General features: G+C 32.9%; 1 protein-coding gene across 12 annotated transcripts in view; it reads right to left on the bottom strand.

The window, feature by feature from the left end:
• LOC127709456 (uncharacterized) overlaps positions 1-18,509 on the bottom strand; it is an 85,455-nt gene that overhangs the window by 6,987 nt on the left and 59,959 nt on the right. For 11 of the 12 annotated variants that reach the window (XM_052215008.1, XM_052215007.1, XM_052215011.1 and 8 more), the window contains 2 exons: positions 15,185-15,274; positions 1,646-1,804 (listed from right to left, as the gene is read on the bottom strand). In XM_052215008.1, the coding sequence (XP_052070968.1) occupies positions 1,646-1,804; positions 15,185-15,274 (249 nt within the window). Of the gene's footprint in view, positions 1-1,645; positions 1,805-7,767; positions 7,964-8,535; positions 8,823-13,277; positions 13,749-15,184; positions 15,275-18,509 lie in introns of those variants that run through there. The other variant, XM_052215019.1, reaches the window with a different exon arrangement.

Genomic DNA, 18,509 nt, shown 5'->3' with positions numbered 1-18,509 from the left:
CATACCAATTATCATTGACCTACCACTAACGGTTCCCCTTAAACTGACCCTCAAACTAAAACATGAAAACTAAGCAAAAGTTTCAAAGTCAATAGACCATGAATGAGGGGGTGGGGCCAAATAATCTCCATGGAAATGAGATATGCCAATGCTTATACAACTGCATACCATATATCATTGACCTACCACTAATGGTTCCCCATAAACTGACCCAATCACTAACTAATATATACATGTAAACTAAGCAAAGTTTCAAAGTCAATAGACCTTGACTGAGGGGGCGGGGCCAAATAATCTCCATGGTAATGAGATGTGCCAATGCTAATACAACTGCATACCAAATATCATTGACCTACCACTAGTGGTTCACCATGAACTAGACCTAATCACAAACTAATACATTGTTGACGCCGCCGCCGTTGTCGTCGCTGAAGCCGGATACAGCATACCTATGTCTCGCTTTTTGACTTCGTCAAGGCGAGACAAAAATCAATAAAAGAACAGAGTTACAATGGTCAGCATTGCACATATTTTGTAGGCTTGAGAGCACTTGCAATGCAATTTTCCATATTATTATTTCCAAGGCACAAAACTCTTTTAAAAAAAGTTGATTGGCACTAATTCTTTGTTTTTATGGTGAATGTGATTATAACACAATGTTGACTGCTGTACCCCGATTTTAGACATTTTTACCTATTGTGTCTTAATTTTGTTTACACATTGTTGTCAATATAATTGAATTTTATGCAACTGTCATACAAGTGAGAGGTTTAGCTAGCTTTAAAACCAGGTTTAATCCACCATTTCTACATAAGAAAATGCCTGTACCAAGTGAGGAATATGACAGTTGTTTTCTATTCGTTTGAATTGTTTGAGCTTTTGATTTTGCCATTTGATTAGGGACTTTCTGTTTTGGAGTTTGGTATTTTTGTAATTTTCCATTTTTTCTCAAACCGCCTAACACATAGCTCATATAAATCTTTGATATAAACTTGATAAAAATCTTGCAAAAATCGTACAGAGATGAGATTGCTTACAATGCAATTTTTCATTTCATAAAAATTTCCAAGGGGCATAACTCTTTGAAAAATAATTGAATGGTAATTGTTTCAGCATTCAAAGCACATGTATTTTGTTTTTGTTTTGATTGGGAGGCCATTACACTATTTATACTTACTCCATCAGGTAATCAACACTTCAAAAAACAAAATTAACATAGAGACCTAATGAGAAACTTTTTTAATTATAGACCAAAAATTATGAAATAAATAGTCAGAGTTCGTATATATCATATACTTGTATCAACATTCAAGGAAAAAAATATTAAATATGAAAAAATGGTTTTTTAAGAATTTTTTTCTGCAAATATATAGAAGTCAAATGGACAATACTATTTAATTGTGTTTTGCAAGTTTAATAGAAAGTGAAAGGATATGGAATAAATGTACATGGGACAAAATCGCACACAATACATAGAAAACATAGAAAATTATCAATGAACAGGGTTTTATTCCTGTTCTTCATCTTGACAGTTGATGTAGGGTCTTCAACAATGAACGAATCATTCATACCCTACAACAAGGTCAAGACGGCCCCTAGCGTCGCCTTAAGTAATACTACTTTTGTTAGATAAATTATACTGTACCATGAATTTTTTTATAAGCAGATTCAGTAATTTTAGCGTTCATTTTACTGAATTTCATAGAACCTTTCAAGGTGAGTATCTCCTCATTCATCGAACCTTTCAAGGTACTTTTTTTAAGTGTCCTTTCAGAATCTTTCAAGGGAGTTAACTTCTCATTACCTGTAAAAAGATTTTACAACTGTTACAACATTGCTACAGCTTAGCTTAAAGTCCCCTGCTGCTTTGTGAATGTGGTATACAAATATCTGAACAATAGAATGCTGCGTCAATATGGTATACAATTGTCTGAACTATAGAATACTGCGTCAATATGGTATACAATTGTCTGAACTATAGAATGCTGCGTCAATATGGTAAAAATTGGCTGAACTATAGAATGCTGCGTCAATATAGTATACAACTGTCTGAACTATAGAATGCTGCATCAATATGGTATACAATTGTCAATATGGTATACAATTGTCTAAACTATAGAATGCTGTGTCAATATGGTATACAATTGTCTGAACAATAGAATGTCGTATTAATGTGAAATACATTTTTCTGAACAATAGAATGTCGTATTAATGTGAAATACATTTTTCTGAGCAATAACATTCTGTACAGCAGCACACAGATTACTGTAAATTCATAAATTGTTGTGAGGTTTCTATTTATGCGAATAATGCGACTTCATGAGTATCGCAATAACAAGAACTTGCATTCTGATATCTGGTGCATATATCTGTATGTAGAATTTTCTGAAATCGCAATAATTAAACTTGCATTTTTGTTCAATATTCAATAAACTGTTATCACAGAGATATGTCTCGCCTTTTTGTAATTTTGATAATGCAAATGTTAAAATTAAAATAGCAATACTTTAACATGTTAGTTATGCAAATATTCAAAGTCGATGAACCATGACTGAAGGTACATGGCTAAACAATCTCCATGGAATGAGATGTGCCAATGCTAATACAACTGCATACCAAATACCATTGACTTATTATAAGTCGTTCCCTTTAAACAAACCTAAACACAAACATTAACTTGTAAACTATGTAAAAGTTTCAAAGTCAATGAACCATGATCAGGGGTGGGGCTATATAATCTCCATGGAAATGATATTTGCAAATGCCAATAAATTTGCATACCAAATATCATTGACTTAACATTAGCAGTTCATCTTAAACTGATCTAATCACAAACTAATACATGTAAACTAAGCAAAATTTTCAAAGTAAATAGACCATGACTGAGGGGGCGGGGCCAAATATTCTCCATGGAAATGAGATGCGCTAATGCTTATACAACTGAACACCAATTAACATTGGCCTATCACTAATGGTTCCCCTTGAACTGACCTAATCACAAATTAATACATGTTAACGTAGCAAAATTTTCAGTCTATAGACCATGACTAAAGGGGTGGAGCCAAATAATCTCCATGGAAATGAGATATGCCAATGCTTATACAACTGCATACTAAATATCATTGACCTACCACTAGTGGTTCCCCAAAAATTGACCTAATCACAAACTAATACATGTTAACTATGAAAAGTTTCATAGTCAATAGACCTTGACTGAGGGGGCGGGGACAAATAATCTCCATGGTAATGCGATATGCCAATGCTAATACAAGTGCATCCCAAATATCATTGACCTACTACTAGTGGTTCACCATGAACTAGACCTAATCACAAACTAATACATTGTTGACGCTGCCGATGCCGGAAACAGCATACCTATGTCTCGCTTTTTGACTCCGTCAAGGCGAGACAAAAACCACTATAATAAAAGAATGCAATAAATTCTGATTTTACAGTACATAACAAGTATGGTTGAAGCATTCCTAATTATCACTTCAATTTCTGCATTTACAGTGGATTCATTTATTTTTTGTGAAATGATGAAAATTGTATTTTATGCGTTTTTGATTTCATGGTTTTGGCAAAGGCTGCGCATACAAGCTTTAGAAAATTTGTACTGTGTTGAACATCTAATTTCGTGGTTCACCATTGTCCACGAAATCAATGAAGATTGGTATCCCACGAATAATTATGGAAATGCAGTCCTTCTGCAAGTTAAATTATAGGCATTCATGAATGATAACTAGAAATGGAGGAGAAAATAAAACACAATATCATCAATTATTTTGAAGTTTACTTATCATAAATAATTTCATCAGTATACCGTTATTGGAAGGATATGCTAAGTAAAAAGTATTGGGAATAAAGAACAAGAGGCTGCAAACGGCCCAAATTGCAAGCCTTTTTAAAAAATCCCATTTCGATTTTTGATTTTTAACTATATTGCATTCAGCTATATTAGCTTATTTGTAAATCTTATCTATCAGCATATTTGTAGTATGGTATTGATGACCATTTTTACTTGACTGGCTATAAAGGCGTCCACACAAGGTTGGATTGGTGCATTTGGTAAGGTTTGAATATTTTGTTGTTGTAGAAAAGTTGGTCAAGAAGGAGGCAGTCATTTTGGTTTTTGATGAATTGTTTTGTTTCTTTGCTGTTTTGTTTACTGCTCTTCACAACGGCAATTTTCAGAGCTGGGTTGATCAGCTGGGCAGCGAGCTAACCACATTGGTGTAGTACTGGTAGATGAGTTGCAGACGTAGTGCTTAATGATTACAAAAAGTCTGTTCAGGGTTGTTAAGTCCCATACCCAACACCCAAATACAGGGTCCTCAGATGTCAGTCTGAAAAATTCTCCTATATCTACAACAGCTGTATTGCAATGGGTTTTGGAGTGAATGCGGACGCGGACGTTTATTCTGACTGTACAGTTTTGAGTTAGTTTATGACTTCATGAAGTAAAATGTCGTTCAGCCAAACAATAAGTTGCTAAACATTGCAGTTTGTGGAAATTGATGAGATGACCAAGCATGTCCGTTCAACTGTAATGACGGAGATGTGATGAAGTATGTAATTATAGTTTATACCTATTAAAGTTTTTGAGATTATTGGCAAAATTATAACCATAGTGCACACACTGAAATGTCTGACTGCTTTACTGACCATTGATTTTATGTTTGATAGTTCTTAATATAAAGTTTTACTAAAAGTATCACATAAACATAAACATGATCCAAGAAATTGAGGTCAGGTCAGATAAACCAAGCCAGAAATATATGTACACCTTACAATCATTGCTTATAGTATACAAGAAACAGAACAAACCATGAAAACTTTATATAGACCAATGAACCATGAAAATCAAGTCAAGGTCAGATGAACCCTGCCAGATAGACATTTACCCGTTGGCCTAATGCTTATAGTATTTTAAGAAACAAACTTAACCAGCAAACATTGACCAATTAAACATGAAAATGGGGCCAAGTTCAGATCATACCTGCCAGACACATTTACACCTTACAATCATTCCATAAAAAAAATATAGTTGACTTATTTCATACAGTATAAGAAAAACAGACCAAAATACAAAAACTTTTACCACTGAACCATGAAAATGAGGTCATGGTCAGATGACACCTGCCAGTTGGACATGTACAATCCTACTTCCTGAAATATTAAGCTTTTAATATGTTAGTCAATGCCAATGCTGCCGCAGGATTGCTATCCCAATGTCTCACTTTCTACGACAGATTTTGCAGGCTCGACCATAATTAGTCAAAAATTATTATCCGGACAATAAATCATAAAAGCAATCTCAACTATTTGGCCATATTGTCTAACCTGTAGAACTTATTTTGCAGATTTTCAAGATTTTTTAAAAAGTTTCCCTCTATCCACTACAGTTTTTAACAAAAATGTAAAAGACTTGTAAACATCATCATTCTGGGGAAGTAACTCCTTTTAATAGTCGATAGATAATTTTAGTCATCTTATCACATTAATAGATTTAATTGTGCTGAACATATTTGCCTATTATTGTGTTTCTCTCTATCTGTTCTTGTTTCTTTTAAACAAGAGTGCACATACTGAAATGTCTCGCCTGTTCTACTTATCATTGAATTCCTGTTGAAAGTCTGTAATATGAAGGTTTTAATACAAGTATCACGTAAACAGAATATAATAAATGTTCTATGAAAATGAGGTCAAGGTCCTATAAATCAAGCCAGACAGACATGTACACCTTACAATCATTATATACACCAAATATCATTGACCTATTGCTATAAGAGAGGCGAAAGATACTAGAGGGACATTCAAACTCATAAGTGGAAAATAAACTATAAAGGAACATAAGCTTTCTTTGTAAAATGGATATTCAATAACGGTCAACCAACTCGTGATGGTGTCCGTAAAATTTACGAAGGAATGATTTTAACTTCACCATTTGGAACTCTTGGTTTAATAGCTTCCTTTGAGTAGCTACCCTCTGTCAAGGAAATTATGATAGGAAATACAAGCCAGGGAATATTGTATCAATTGGGAGATATATACTCCGTATGCAGGCGCTGCTGGAATGTTGCTACATAGAAATGAAAAGTTCACAATTGGGAAGCTAATATCATCTCTTTTGTCGTAAAGCTTTGTTTTCAGCTGACCCTCATTGTGTCATATGAGGCAGACTTAACTGTATCTGTTGTATCCTTTATCTCAAGTTCGATGACTTCACAGTCATCAAATTTTGAATTATTTAGTGAGAGAACATCCTCTATATAGCGGAAAGTAAAGTTAAAGGATACTGCTAACTTCTTTTCTTTCTTCCTTAGAAGTTCTTGTATACATGAAATCAGCCTCATATGAATAAGGGAACAAGTCCGCAAGAAGAGGGGCACAGTTGGTTCCCATGGGAATGCCAATTGTTTGTTGAAAAACATGTCCTCCAAACGTAACAAATATGTTGTCAATCAAGAAATCAAGCATCATGATAATGTCAGTTTCAGAGAATTTTTTGTTTGAATCAGAGTGATTTTTTAGGAAGTAGGATTTATCCCTCCCTAACACAAGATACTTGTATCTACGTTGGCCATTCTTTTTTATGAAACAAAGCAAGACCAACTATTTCAATTTGTTTTTTAATTTGAAATGGGGAATACTTGTGTAAAATATAGAAAAGTCAAATGTTTTAATACTATTGCAAGATGAAAGAGTGAATTGTCAATACCTAATTCATTTATCAAACAGTTTATGTAATGTGATTTATACACAAAAACGATGTTGTTTGGGGCTTTATCTGCTGGGACAACAACATATTTCTCATGGAGGTAGGACAAGTGTTTTGCAACATTTGGGTCTTTAAAGATTGGAGTAGCATGGGTATTAATAGACCTGTTCAGTTTCTTAATTCTGATTTGTATCAACGTCCTCACAGCCTTAATCCATTTGGTATCTACTTCTATAGATTTTACTGTCACAAATTGAGTTTACCTAGCCATGTGTATTGAAAAATACATCAGTAAGGAAGGAGAGTTAATGCATAATACATAAGATCACTTTAAGAAATATATGAATAAAAACATAATGAGACCTCATTTCCAATAAATCTTTCATGAAGGGGGAGTGGGGATAATTATAATAAATAATATACTCTGATCAATAATTTTTAAAAAAGAAATAATACTATAAGAAAGAGACTGTGCTTCACCAGATGACCTTCAACAATGAGGGAAAACTCATATCTATAGTAAGCTATAAAAGGACTGGACGTGACTAATCAAAACTAATTAAAATAAGAAAACCAATGACCTGATTTATGTAAAAACCACAAATGGAAAACAAATTTGACAGACAGCAACCATTGAATTGGGTCAGGCACTTATAGAACTTCTGTGGCTGATTCAGTTAAACATGATTGTGACCACATATCTCTCCCCTAACATGGGCCTGCAGCAGTGAAGCAACAGCACAACATAAGAACAAACTATTAGTTGAAAAGGGCTTCACTCATTAGATCATCATGGTAATGTCAGCGGCAAAAACTGAGCAGCCAAAAAAAAAAGACCTAACGGTAATAAACAAGTCAAGATCATACTTATCTCTCAGGTAATAATCCTTTTTAAGTGTAGGGAATGTACAAGACTTGTTCTGATAATTTTCTGACATTCTGAGATGATATTTCCCATATTCTGAGTATAAAAAGTACATGTTTTTTTTTCTGTAGTTAGGGTTTAGTCATAGTGCTCTTTAAGGATGAGTAATATAAACACAATATTTAGGAAAAGAATTTTATTGCCAGATGATCTCTATACTCGTGTCCATCTTCTTTCCCAACATAAGAAGGTATTCTAGGCTGGACATCTTCTTTCTGTTCCCCATCTATATCTGGCTCATTTCTAAGGATTGCAATGTTATGTAATATTGCACATGCTGTGATGATCTTGCAAGCCTTTGCCGGTTGTGTTCTTATCTGGAACAGACAGATTAAAATACAGATATTATGTCCAAACTTTGCTTACAAGGACCTGAAAAAGCTCTGTTCTACTTTCTGTTTTAAAGACCTTTCAGGATCCTCTGGTTTTGTCAGATTAATATATACTTTTTAAATTTGAAGGCTTAAATTTCATTGGCTGATGTAATATTTACCAGAACAGAAAGTAAAATGGAGTGTTGTCAGATCCTTGTAGGAAAATCTTAGACACAGTATCCATATTTTAATTAGATTGATAAAAAAAGTGAAGATTTCAAAAATAAATTTTCATCTCTACAAATTAAACAATTAAAAAAAAATTACAAACATAATTTGGCAGCTTATTATTCCTTTCAAACATCATAAATATTATAAAACAAGTTATGCATATGTAAGACAGGCAGAATACACAGACTGGGTTAAAAATTAACTCTCCCCCTCAATTTTACTAGTAGGAGCATAAAACATTTAAATTACTATTGTAATTTTGGGCAATTCAACTACCGGTGTATATTCTTGATCGGTGAACAAATTATTTCAATGCATATTCAAGAAGTAAATAAATCAATTACCTGTGACCCTAAAATCTGGAACCTTTTCTTCCAATTTCCAATTACTCTTTCTACCATAAACCTGGTAGAGCAATGAACTCCATTAAATTTTTGCTGCATTCTATCGGCTGGTTGTCTATATGGGGTTAACAGGAAGGGTCTACAAGGATATCCACTATCCCCCAACAACACTCCTTGTTCAATGCCATGATAGTTTTCCTCAAGGTGCTTTCCAATAGCTGAATCTCTGAACACATGAGCATTATGGTAAGACCCAGGCCATTTCGAACTAACATTTGTTATAATTCCTAAAAATATACATGCACTTGGTTAAAGGTGAAATATAACATAAAATGATGGTTTAAACAAGAATGTGTCCATAGTACACATATGCCCCACTCGCACTATCATTTTCTATGTTCAGTGGACCGTGAAATTGGGGTCAAAACACTAATTCGGCATTAAAATTAGAAAGATCATATCATAGGGAATATGTGTACTAAGTTTCAAGTTGATTGGACTTCAACTTCATCAAAAACTACCTTGACCAAAAACTTTAACCTGAAACTGGAAAAACATAATGCCCTCCTACTATCTTAGGTGGGGCATAAAAAAACTAGAGGCTCTAAAGAGCCTGTGTCGCTCACCTTGGTTTATGTGCATATCAAACAAAGGACACTCTCCTACATTGCAAACAAGAATTGACTTCATGACAAAAATCTCTATTTCGTTGATCTTGTATTACTGATCTTTTAGTCTGTATAGTTTCTCTCTATCTTCTTTAGTTTTTGCTCAAAACACAAAAGAGGGTAAAAAAAAAAATCCTCATTTAAGGGCAATCACTCCTATGAAGAGTGACAGTCTGCTAACTATATCAGCAAAATTTGACTTTTTAATAGATCCTGCCTTGCTGATCATTTTTGTGATTTAAGTGTTTATTTATCTATTATAATTTAAATCATATAAGGCAAATGGAAAAAAAATGTTTCTCTCTAAAGCCTAAATATAGTTTTCATGATAATAGGCAAAAATGAAAAAAATTGTAAAATTTGTCATTTTGGGCAATAACTCCTATAAGAATTTGTCTAACAATTTTAACGTATATGGACAATTGGTAGAGCTCATTATTCTGAACATTTTTGCTCCTTTCAGATTTTCTCTATTTATAACAGTTCAAAAAATAAGACAAAACTTGCATGTTACCCCTATGGTCTATTTTTAGCCATGTCGGACATGTTGGTTGGTAGGTGGGGTCATCGGACACATTTTTTAAACTAGATACGGTACCCTAATGATAATTGTGGCCAAGTTTGGTTAAATTTGTCTCAGTAGTTTTAGAGGAGAAGATATTTGTAAAAGATTACAAAAATTTACAAAAAATTGTAAAAAATTACTATAAAGGGCATTAACTCCTCAAGGGGTCAATAGACCATTTTGGTCATGTTGACTTATTTGTAGATCTTACTTTGTTGTACATTATTACTGTTGAAAGTTTATCTTTATCTATAACAATATTGAAGATAATAACCAAAACCTGCAAAATTTTCTTAAAATTACTAATTCATGGGCAGCAACCCAACAATGGCTTGTCTGATTTGTCTGAAAATTTCAGGGCAGATAGATCTTGACCTGATGAACAATTTTACACCTGTCAGATTTGCTCTAAATGCTTTGGTTTCAGAGATATAAGCCAAAATCTACATTTTACCCCAATTTTTTAATTTTAGCCATGGTGGCCATCATGGGACTCATTTTTTAAAAAAGATACCCAAATGATGATTGTGGCCAAGTTTGGTAAAATTTGGTCCAGTAGTTTCAGAGGAGAAGATTTATGTAAAAGTTAACGAGGATGGATGCCAAGTGATGAGAAAAGCTCACTTGGTCTTTTAGGCCAGGTGAGCTAAAAATTCGTAAGGGTTCCGCGGAACCCAGTGTCTCGCCTACTTTTTGCTGTTAATCACAGGCTCAGCAAAAATGAGGAAAAAAATTAATAAAAATATTCCTCTCTATACTATCTTTTGATTGTAAGTAGCTTCTGTCCAAGTTTGGTAAAAATCCAGGATAGTTTATGAATCTAATAAATGTTTTAAAAACTTAAACTGCAGACTGTATGTAATGTTAACTGGAAGAAAAACTAAGTCCATTTATAAGTAAAATACGGAAAAAATGGAACAAAATTTCCTTCTAGATACTAGCTTTTAATCATAAACAAGCTTCTGTCTAAGTTTGGTACAAATCCAGGATAGTTTAAGAAAGTTGTTCAAATTTTAAAAACTTTAACCACAGAGTGAATGTAATGTTAACTGGCAGAAAAACTAAGTCCATTTATAAGTAAAATACGGAAAAAATGGATTTTTTTTTTTACAAAATTTACTTCTGGATACTAGCTTTTAATCATAAACAAGCTTCTGTCCAAGGTTGGTACAAATCCAGGATAGTTTAAGAAAGTTGTTAAAATTTTAAAATCTTTTAACCACAGAGTGAATGTAATGTTAACTGGCAGAAAAACTAAGTCCATTTATAAGTAAAATACGGAAAAAATGGAATTTTTTTTTACAAAATTTACTTCTGGATACTATCTTATGATCATAAACAAGCTTCTTTCCAAGTTTGGTAGAAATCAAGGATAGTTTAAGAAAGTTATTAAAATTTCAAAAACTTTAACCACAGAGTGAATATTTGTGGACGCCGCCGACGCCGACGGAATGTAGGATCGCTATGTCTCGATTTTTCGACAAAAGTCGAAGGCTCGACAAAAATGAACTGTTTGATTTTTTTTATTGGGAATTGTACTAATTAGTTCTTTATTTTTTGTGGTACATGTAGTCAACATTTTTCTCTCTATAGTCTTGTCATGTATTGACATTAATACTTTTCTTTCACAAATTCCTGATGTTTTTTTCATTCCATCAACATATTCATTGCAGTGAATTTTAATTAAGGATGTTCGCTCCTCCTGTTTCTGATTTTTTGTCAGATTTTCAGAATTATCTAGTGTTATCCATGTAGTGCCATTAAAAATTTTGCCAGCTAACCCCCACTTTTCTTTTCATAATTTTATCCCATATAGTTGAAGAAGCCATTTTCCAAAATCTTATAAAATCCTTGTTATTTTTTCAATAGTTTTTGAAAGAAAAAAGGTTCCAATGTTAAATCTAGGAAAAATCTAGACAGAATCATTTCCCGGCAAATTTTCAATGGCTTATATCTAGAAAACAAGCACACGTCCCTTTCATTTTTTTCTACTTTTTTAATTCATTTATTCATAAACATTTTTTGTTGTACTATCAATTCATAACATTCTTTCAAATAGCTTGTTATTTTGAAACAGAGTAGTGAACATCCTTAAGTTTGAAAGAATCCAAAAGATCTAATAGATCATATTAATTATTATACATGGGACTAGTAATATAAAACATACCAGATGATTCCCAGATGTTTAATGTATTTTAAATAACAGGATGGGTCTGCATTTTTTCTTGTTGAGCATGTCATTTGGAAAATATGGGAAAGAAGTATAAAAAATGTAAGTTTGAATAAAAGGGGGGTTGAGTTTGCAGCTTTTTTAGTGGAGCTTGTTATTTTCTAAGTAGGGTTTAGAACATTGCTTTGAGTGTAATGTGTGAAAAGTTTGTAAAACGTGTATATTTTTCAGATAATATGAATAGGGCAAATATGCACCTGATTTATCAGTGGTGCAAGTCAGTAATAGTGAGGTTGAAATTGTGGCTTATGTATATTCTAAATCACATTATTTGTTGGGGTGAATTTGGTCTTGTTTAAAACGGATTAAACTCCTTTTTATCCATGAAGTTGGTTGGTTCAATTCATTTTCAAATTGTGCTGGTTTGGTTGTAGAGGTGGTGAGTTACAGTGAAGTAAACTAATTTGACGCATCTATGATAGAGGCTTATTTGACACATCTGTGACAGAGGCTAATTTGACACATCTGTGACAGAGGCTAACTTGACAAATCTGTGACATGGGCTAATTTGACACATCTGTGACAGAGGCTAATTTGACACATCTGTGACATGGGCTAATTTGACACATCTGTGACAGGGGCTAATTTGACACATCTGTGACAGGGGCTAATTTGACACATCTGTGACATGGGCTAATTTGACGACTATGTGACATGGGCTAATTTGACAAATCTGTGACAGGTATATTATATTCAAATGAAATGGTTGGCATGAGACAATTAAATCTGTCAGCGCTGTTTTCAATGCAAGAAATTTGTTTGTCGTGTCTATATTTATGGACAAGTTTTCATTTTAGCTTAAAGGTGCACTTAAAAATTTCCTCTCAAAAAAACCTTGATTTTGTGACTTAATAAGGTCTGTAATTTCTGTGCTTTTACACCATTTTTTAAATATATAAATAAATCTCATCCAGAACATTGGCAAATCCAGTGGGTGCTTCAAATTAACTTATTACTGACTTTGAAAGAAAAGGGAGAGGGACACCAAGTACATTATTTTTCAAAATTTTGGTCAATTATTTATACAAACATATTTGACCTGATTTGACCATGACAACATTATTAGTAGAGTTATTCTATTATCAAGTACAATATCTAAAAGTCAAGTAAGCTGCCAGCACTACAAGGGAAACCAGGGACAAGTTGGTCTTGCTTCTTACTGAGTTGTCTTTCTTACTACTCATTCTCTATACCTTGCTGAGCAAGGAAAAAAAATTGCTGAAGGAAACAGATTTTCTTTCAACCTTAAATTTGAATGGAAAAAACAAAATACACGTACCTTTATGGTCACAAACAACCTGCACATTGAGACTGTGGAAGCCCTTTCTGTTCAAATAAACATATTCATCTCCTTTTATATTTGCATGAATAGGAACATGAGTCCCGCCAATACAACCAATTACATTTGGAAATCCAGCTTTATCATAAACACATCTTTTGTTGACATTTTTCTGTTCATCTGTAGGCCATTTGACATATTGTTCTTTCCTTGCTATCAAGGCGTTAGTAACTTCGTTTACCACTTTTGACACAACTGGTTGGCAAAAACCCATGGTTTCACCAACACCTTGAAACGTACTTCCACTGCCATAATAACAAAGGGCAATCATGACTTTCCGTTCAACAGTCAAATTAGACTTTCTATTGGTACTTCCCTTCAAATCTTCTCTCAGCTCATTTGCAAGAAAATCAATGGTTTCCCTACCAAATCTGTACCTTTGTCGTAGCTGTTTCTCACTAAAATCTCCATCTAATGGATAAAAGTCTTGATAATTCCTTTTTTGTCTAACTCGGAGCATATAAAACATCGCGACTGCAGTCATATTGGATAATTTAATTGTATGATTAAAATATAGTACTACATATGTTCTATGTTTGTTGATGGATCAAATTCCACAAGGCAATAAATTTCCTAAGAAACATTTAGGCAAAGTTTGGTAACATTTGGCCCAGTGGTTTCAGTGGAGCATTTTTTAAAAAGTTTACGAGGGACAGATGAATAAGACTGACTCCAAGTGATTTGGCAAAGGTTTACTTTAGAACAGGTGAGCTTAAATTGGTGAACTAATGCAAGCAATTGTCTGATTAATTTGGCAAACAGTTTGGTCAACTCAAAGAAGTGTGAAAGACATGAAAAAAGTGTTTGTTTATTCTGATATGATTTGTTGTTTTCATTTGATTGTAAGTATTGCTCTCCACCAATTCCAGTCGATACAAAATTCTAAACTAACAACCACAGTGCTGTCAGGGTGGTAATACAGTAGATTGACTAATTAGTCCACTATGTTCAACCACCTAGGCCCTCTTGAAAATGTAGCCTAAAATTTCTATACATAATATAAGTCATTTGAAAGGTCAAGGATGTTTTTTTTTAATTGCTATAAAAAAAATCCACACTACATTTTCTTACTAATTTGAATTGAAACATTCAATATTCAATAAAAAATATGTCAATAATTTGCCAAGGGGAGATAATCTAATATCTTTTTGTAGGAAATATTGATTGGTCTGTCTTATTACCATGTTGCCTTACTTGTAGATCTTATTTTTTGCTTAGCATATTTACTATGTATCACATTATGGTTACTCTATCTTTGTTTCAGAAAATATTCATCAAATGGGTAAAAATGATCATTCTGGGATAATACCTCCTATAAGGAGTCAGTTGATAATTTTGCTAATGGTAATTTATATGTAGATCTTATTGTGCTTTACATCTTTGCTATCAACAATTTCTTTCTATCTATAATAGTCCTTTTAGGAAACTATAGTTAATAGAGAGAATCGTTTGATAGTAAAATGTTCAACAAATTATGATCTACAAATTAGGCAACCAGGACAAATTATCAATTGACCCTTTATAGGAGTTATTGCCTTGATAGACTTATTCTACTCATTTTTTGCATTGGAGAAATTGTAAATGCAACAGTGTTCCCCAAATACAAATTTGTCAATTGACATCTTTATGAGTGTTTGCCCTTGAAATATGGCTCTTATTTTTTTTCCCCCAATTTTTCCAGGAAATGCACATTCAAAATCTATAACTCCTGCAAATGATCATTTGACGATTTCCGTCCTTACTTGCAATCATAAGAACAAGTCATTGTTAATGTAAATATATTACAACTTGTATGTAATACTATACACTGAACCTAGATATAGGCTATGTAATATTTGCTACTGTACCTTCAATTTTCGATTTTTCGTTTTCAGTAATTTTCCAAGACTTATTTCTACATCTCCTGGAACGTTTCAACAGAATTGTCTTCTCGACAACTGTAAAAAGATTTCATGACTGTTACAAGATTGCTACAGCTAAGCTTAATATCCCCTCCTGCTGTCCAAAGAATATTCCCATGATAATCAAGGACATAAATTCAATATCTACAAAAATTATCGTTTTGACAGCTCACATTAGAACTGAATCAACTGATGGTAGAGCAATTTAAGTGCTGTTTGTTCTTGTAATAATTCAAGTAAAGGGATTATTGAAATGTTATAAAAGGAGTAGAGCTAGTATCCCCAATAAACAGCCTTGTAAAGGTTAATTTTTAAAACTTCAACTGTACCAGTAAATTTACTGTGTATGTATTTCTAAATATATTACTTTTTGAAAGTATAATAAGAGACATTGTATATCTGCTTCATATATTATAAATGTTTTAGCCTGAAAACGGTATAGATTTCATTTTAGTCCATTTTTCTAAAAGTTCATCATCTTTTTCGTCCTTATTTTATGATTTCATATGTGGCACCACCCCTTGCCCATTGAAGTTTTGGTTGAAAAGTAAAGACTATAGTATATTTAAAATATTGCGTGGGCAAGGAGTGACACCACTGTTATTTTTTCAGAAAACTGATATAAATTTCATCAAATTATGCCAAAAATCAGGCATTCACAAATTCACCTACATTTATGACATCAGAAATGCATCACTTATATATGTTGTAATTGGTTAAAAATCTTTTATAACTGAAACAATTGGTCATTTTAACATACATGACATATGTCTTCATATAATTTTCACAACATCATCGCAGTTAAAATAAAATGCTTCGCTGAGCGCAGCCTGATACGACAGCAGAGGTCGAACCCTGAACATTTGGGGCAAGTTTGGACACAATATTCAACATGTTCAAGCTTGATACGGTCTGAATTTGGATTGCGATCAAATTTTTGACATAATATAGGTTTCTGACACAAAATAAATGTAGTCAAACATCTTAAAACTTTGAAATGGGACATTTAATTTACCTAGTATGGTCTGATATCCAAAATCTTAAAACATGGTTAGATTCAGCATATAAAATACAAGTCTTAAAATAGACTTGCATACACAGTAATCACTAAATTTAATATGTCCACATCAGCATTTTAGTAAGATTTAAAAATAGAATAACAGGTAATCACCTCAAAATAAAACATCATTTATTATTTACAAAACAATTATAAGAGAGGTAACTCTTAATCTTAAATAGGACCCAATATCCAAATTGGTAATACAAGGTTAGAACCCCCAACAAATAAAGACTTTAAATTAATCCCATTGAAATTGGTTAAAAGATTTGTATGTATTTTCAATGGAAGATTTCGTGCTATTGCGCAATACTGTGCTGTTGCACAATACTTAGTAAATCTATTATATATAATAATTTACACACCCTGTTTGGTGTGTATCTCCTGATGGTCCAAGGATACAGTTATCGTCCTTAGATTTTCATTGTCTACAAATATAGTCCCTAGTGTGGACAGAGTATAACTTGCAAATTTTTTTCATACACTTTCCAAATTTATTTCTTTATATTTTATGCATGAAATATTAAGTAAGGGGAAGATGTTACATGTTAAAACTATTTGGGTGCTGAAACTTTATTTTAAGTAGTGATTTGGTCCAGTTAAAAAAGGGAAAAAACTGGAATGTCTGAAGCAGTCAAACTGAATTTTAGACCCCCTTAGCATAGAATTGTCAATATTTTGAGTAATAGCTGGTAGACTTTTCTATAATTTTGATATTATATATCCCAATAGTAGTACACTACACTGTAAAAATCTTTTTGAGATAGAGCAGGTGCGATTTTTTTAATTTGACTTTATTGTCTACAAGAAATGCACTACAAAATAACTGTGTTCTCGGGCCTGCTATATCAGTATTTGTTGCTTTAATATATAAATCAGAAATAATTTGTGTAAAAAAAAGAAGAAAAAACTCCCCTCCCCAAAATTTGTCCCCCCCCCAATTTTTATAAAAATTTAAAATTTTAAAAAATCTTGAAGAAAAAAGTATGGAACCCTCCCCAACAAAATTCAAAAATTTTGAAGAAAAAGAAATATGACCCCTTTTTTGCCCCTTATTCCTGAATGTTTGGGGAAATTACCCCCAAAATCAATCCCAACCTTCCTTTCGTGTTTAAATTTAATAGAATTCCATTCACTTATACTAAAGTTATTGTCCGGAGCAATTACCCCCAAACTCAATCCCAGCCTTCCCTTTGTGGTATGGAACCTTGTGGTATAATTTTAGAGAGATCCATACACATAAACATGATAAACTCAAGTTATCGTCTGGAAACTAAAAAAATGCTGGTTTTTGGCCCCTTTTTTGCCCCTTATTCCTGAATGTTTGGGGAAATGACCCCCAAAATCAATTCCAACCTTCCTTTTGTGTTTAAATTTCATAGAATTCCATTCATACTAAAGTTATTGTCCAGCAACCAAATGTCTTCAGACGACGACAACGACGACGTGATGGCAATATACGAACTCAAATTTTTTGCGGTCGTATAAAAATCAGGTTTTTAAGGCCAAAATTATGAGTTGATGAACCAACTCCTTTGATGTGTTGACCCTACATGTACTTACCAGGGATTCATAATTATTTGTGGGTTACTGATTTGTGTGGATTTATATGTTAACGGTGAACTATAAATTTAACTGTCCAACGAAGTACAAATTATCTAAAGGCTTGTATGCAGACTTAGGCAAAACCATGAAATCAAATATCCAGGAAAATACAATTTTTCCCCAATCCACAGAAATTGATAACAATGAAAATTAATGAATCCACAGTATTATGTAAGTATCAAGATATGGTAATTTGTTTTTTGCTTCTCATTTTGCGGTATGGGTTTTGCTCATTGTTGAAGGCTGTACGGTGGGTGACCTATAGTTGTTAACTTCTATGTCATTTGGTCTCTGGTGGAGATTTGTCTCATTGGCAATTATACCACTCTTTCTTACATTATAATTTTATTGTTTTGGCATTATCATTACTGATAATAATGATAATCTACTACTCACTCTTGATTTAAAAAAAACCTAGCATTTACCATGTTGATGAATGTTTTATTTTGGTGTGTTTGATTTTTTTTTTTTATTTCAGTAACCAAATAAAACACATTTAGACCTCAGAAAAAATTTACAGTATATGATGATTAAAGCACCGCTTCAGAATCTAATGCATTCCTGGTAATATTTTTAAAAGCGTACACCAAAGGGCTGTGATTGGCTAAC

The sequence above is a fragment of the Mytilus californianus genome, unplaced genomic scaffold (assembly GCF_021869535.1).
Source record: "Mytilus californianus isolate M0D057914Y unplaced genomic scaffold, xbMytCali1.0.p SCAF_7, whole genome shotgun sequence".
Lineage (NCBI taxonomy): Eukaryota > Metazoa > Mollusca > Bivalvia > Mytilida > Mytilidae > Mytilus > Mytilus californianus.
This window is presented reverse-complemented; position numbering and strand designations above follow the sequence as displayed.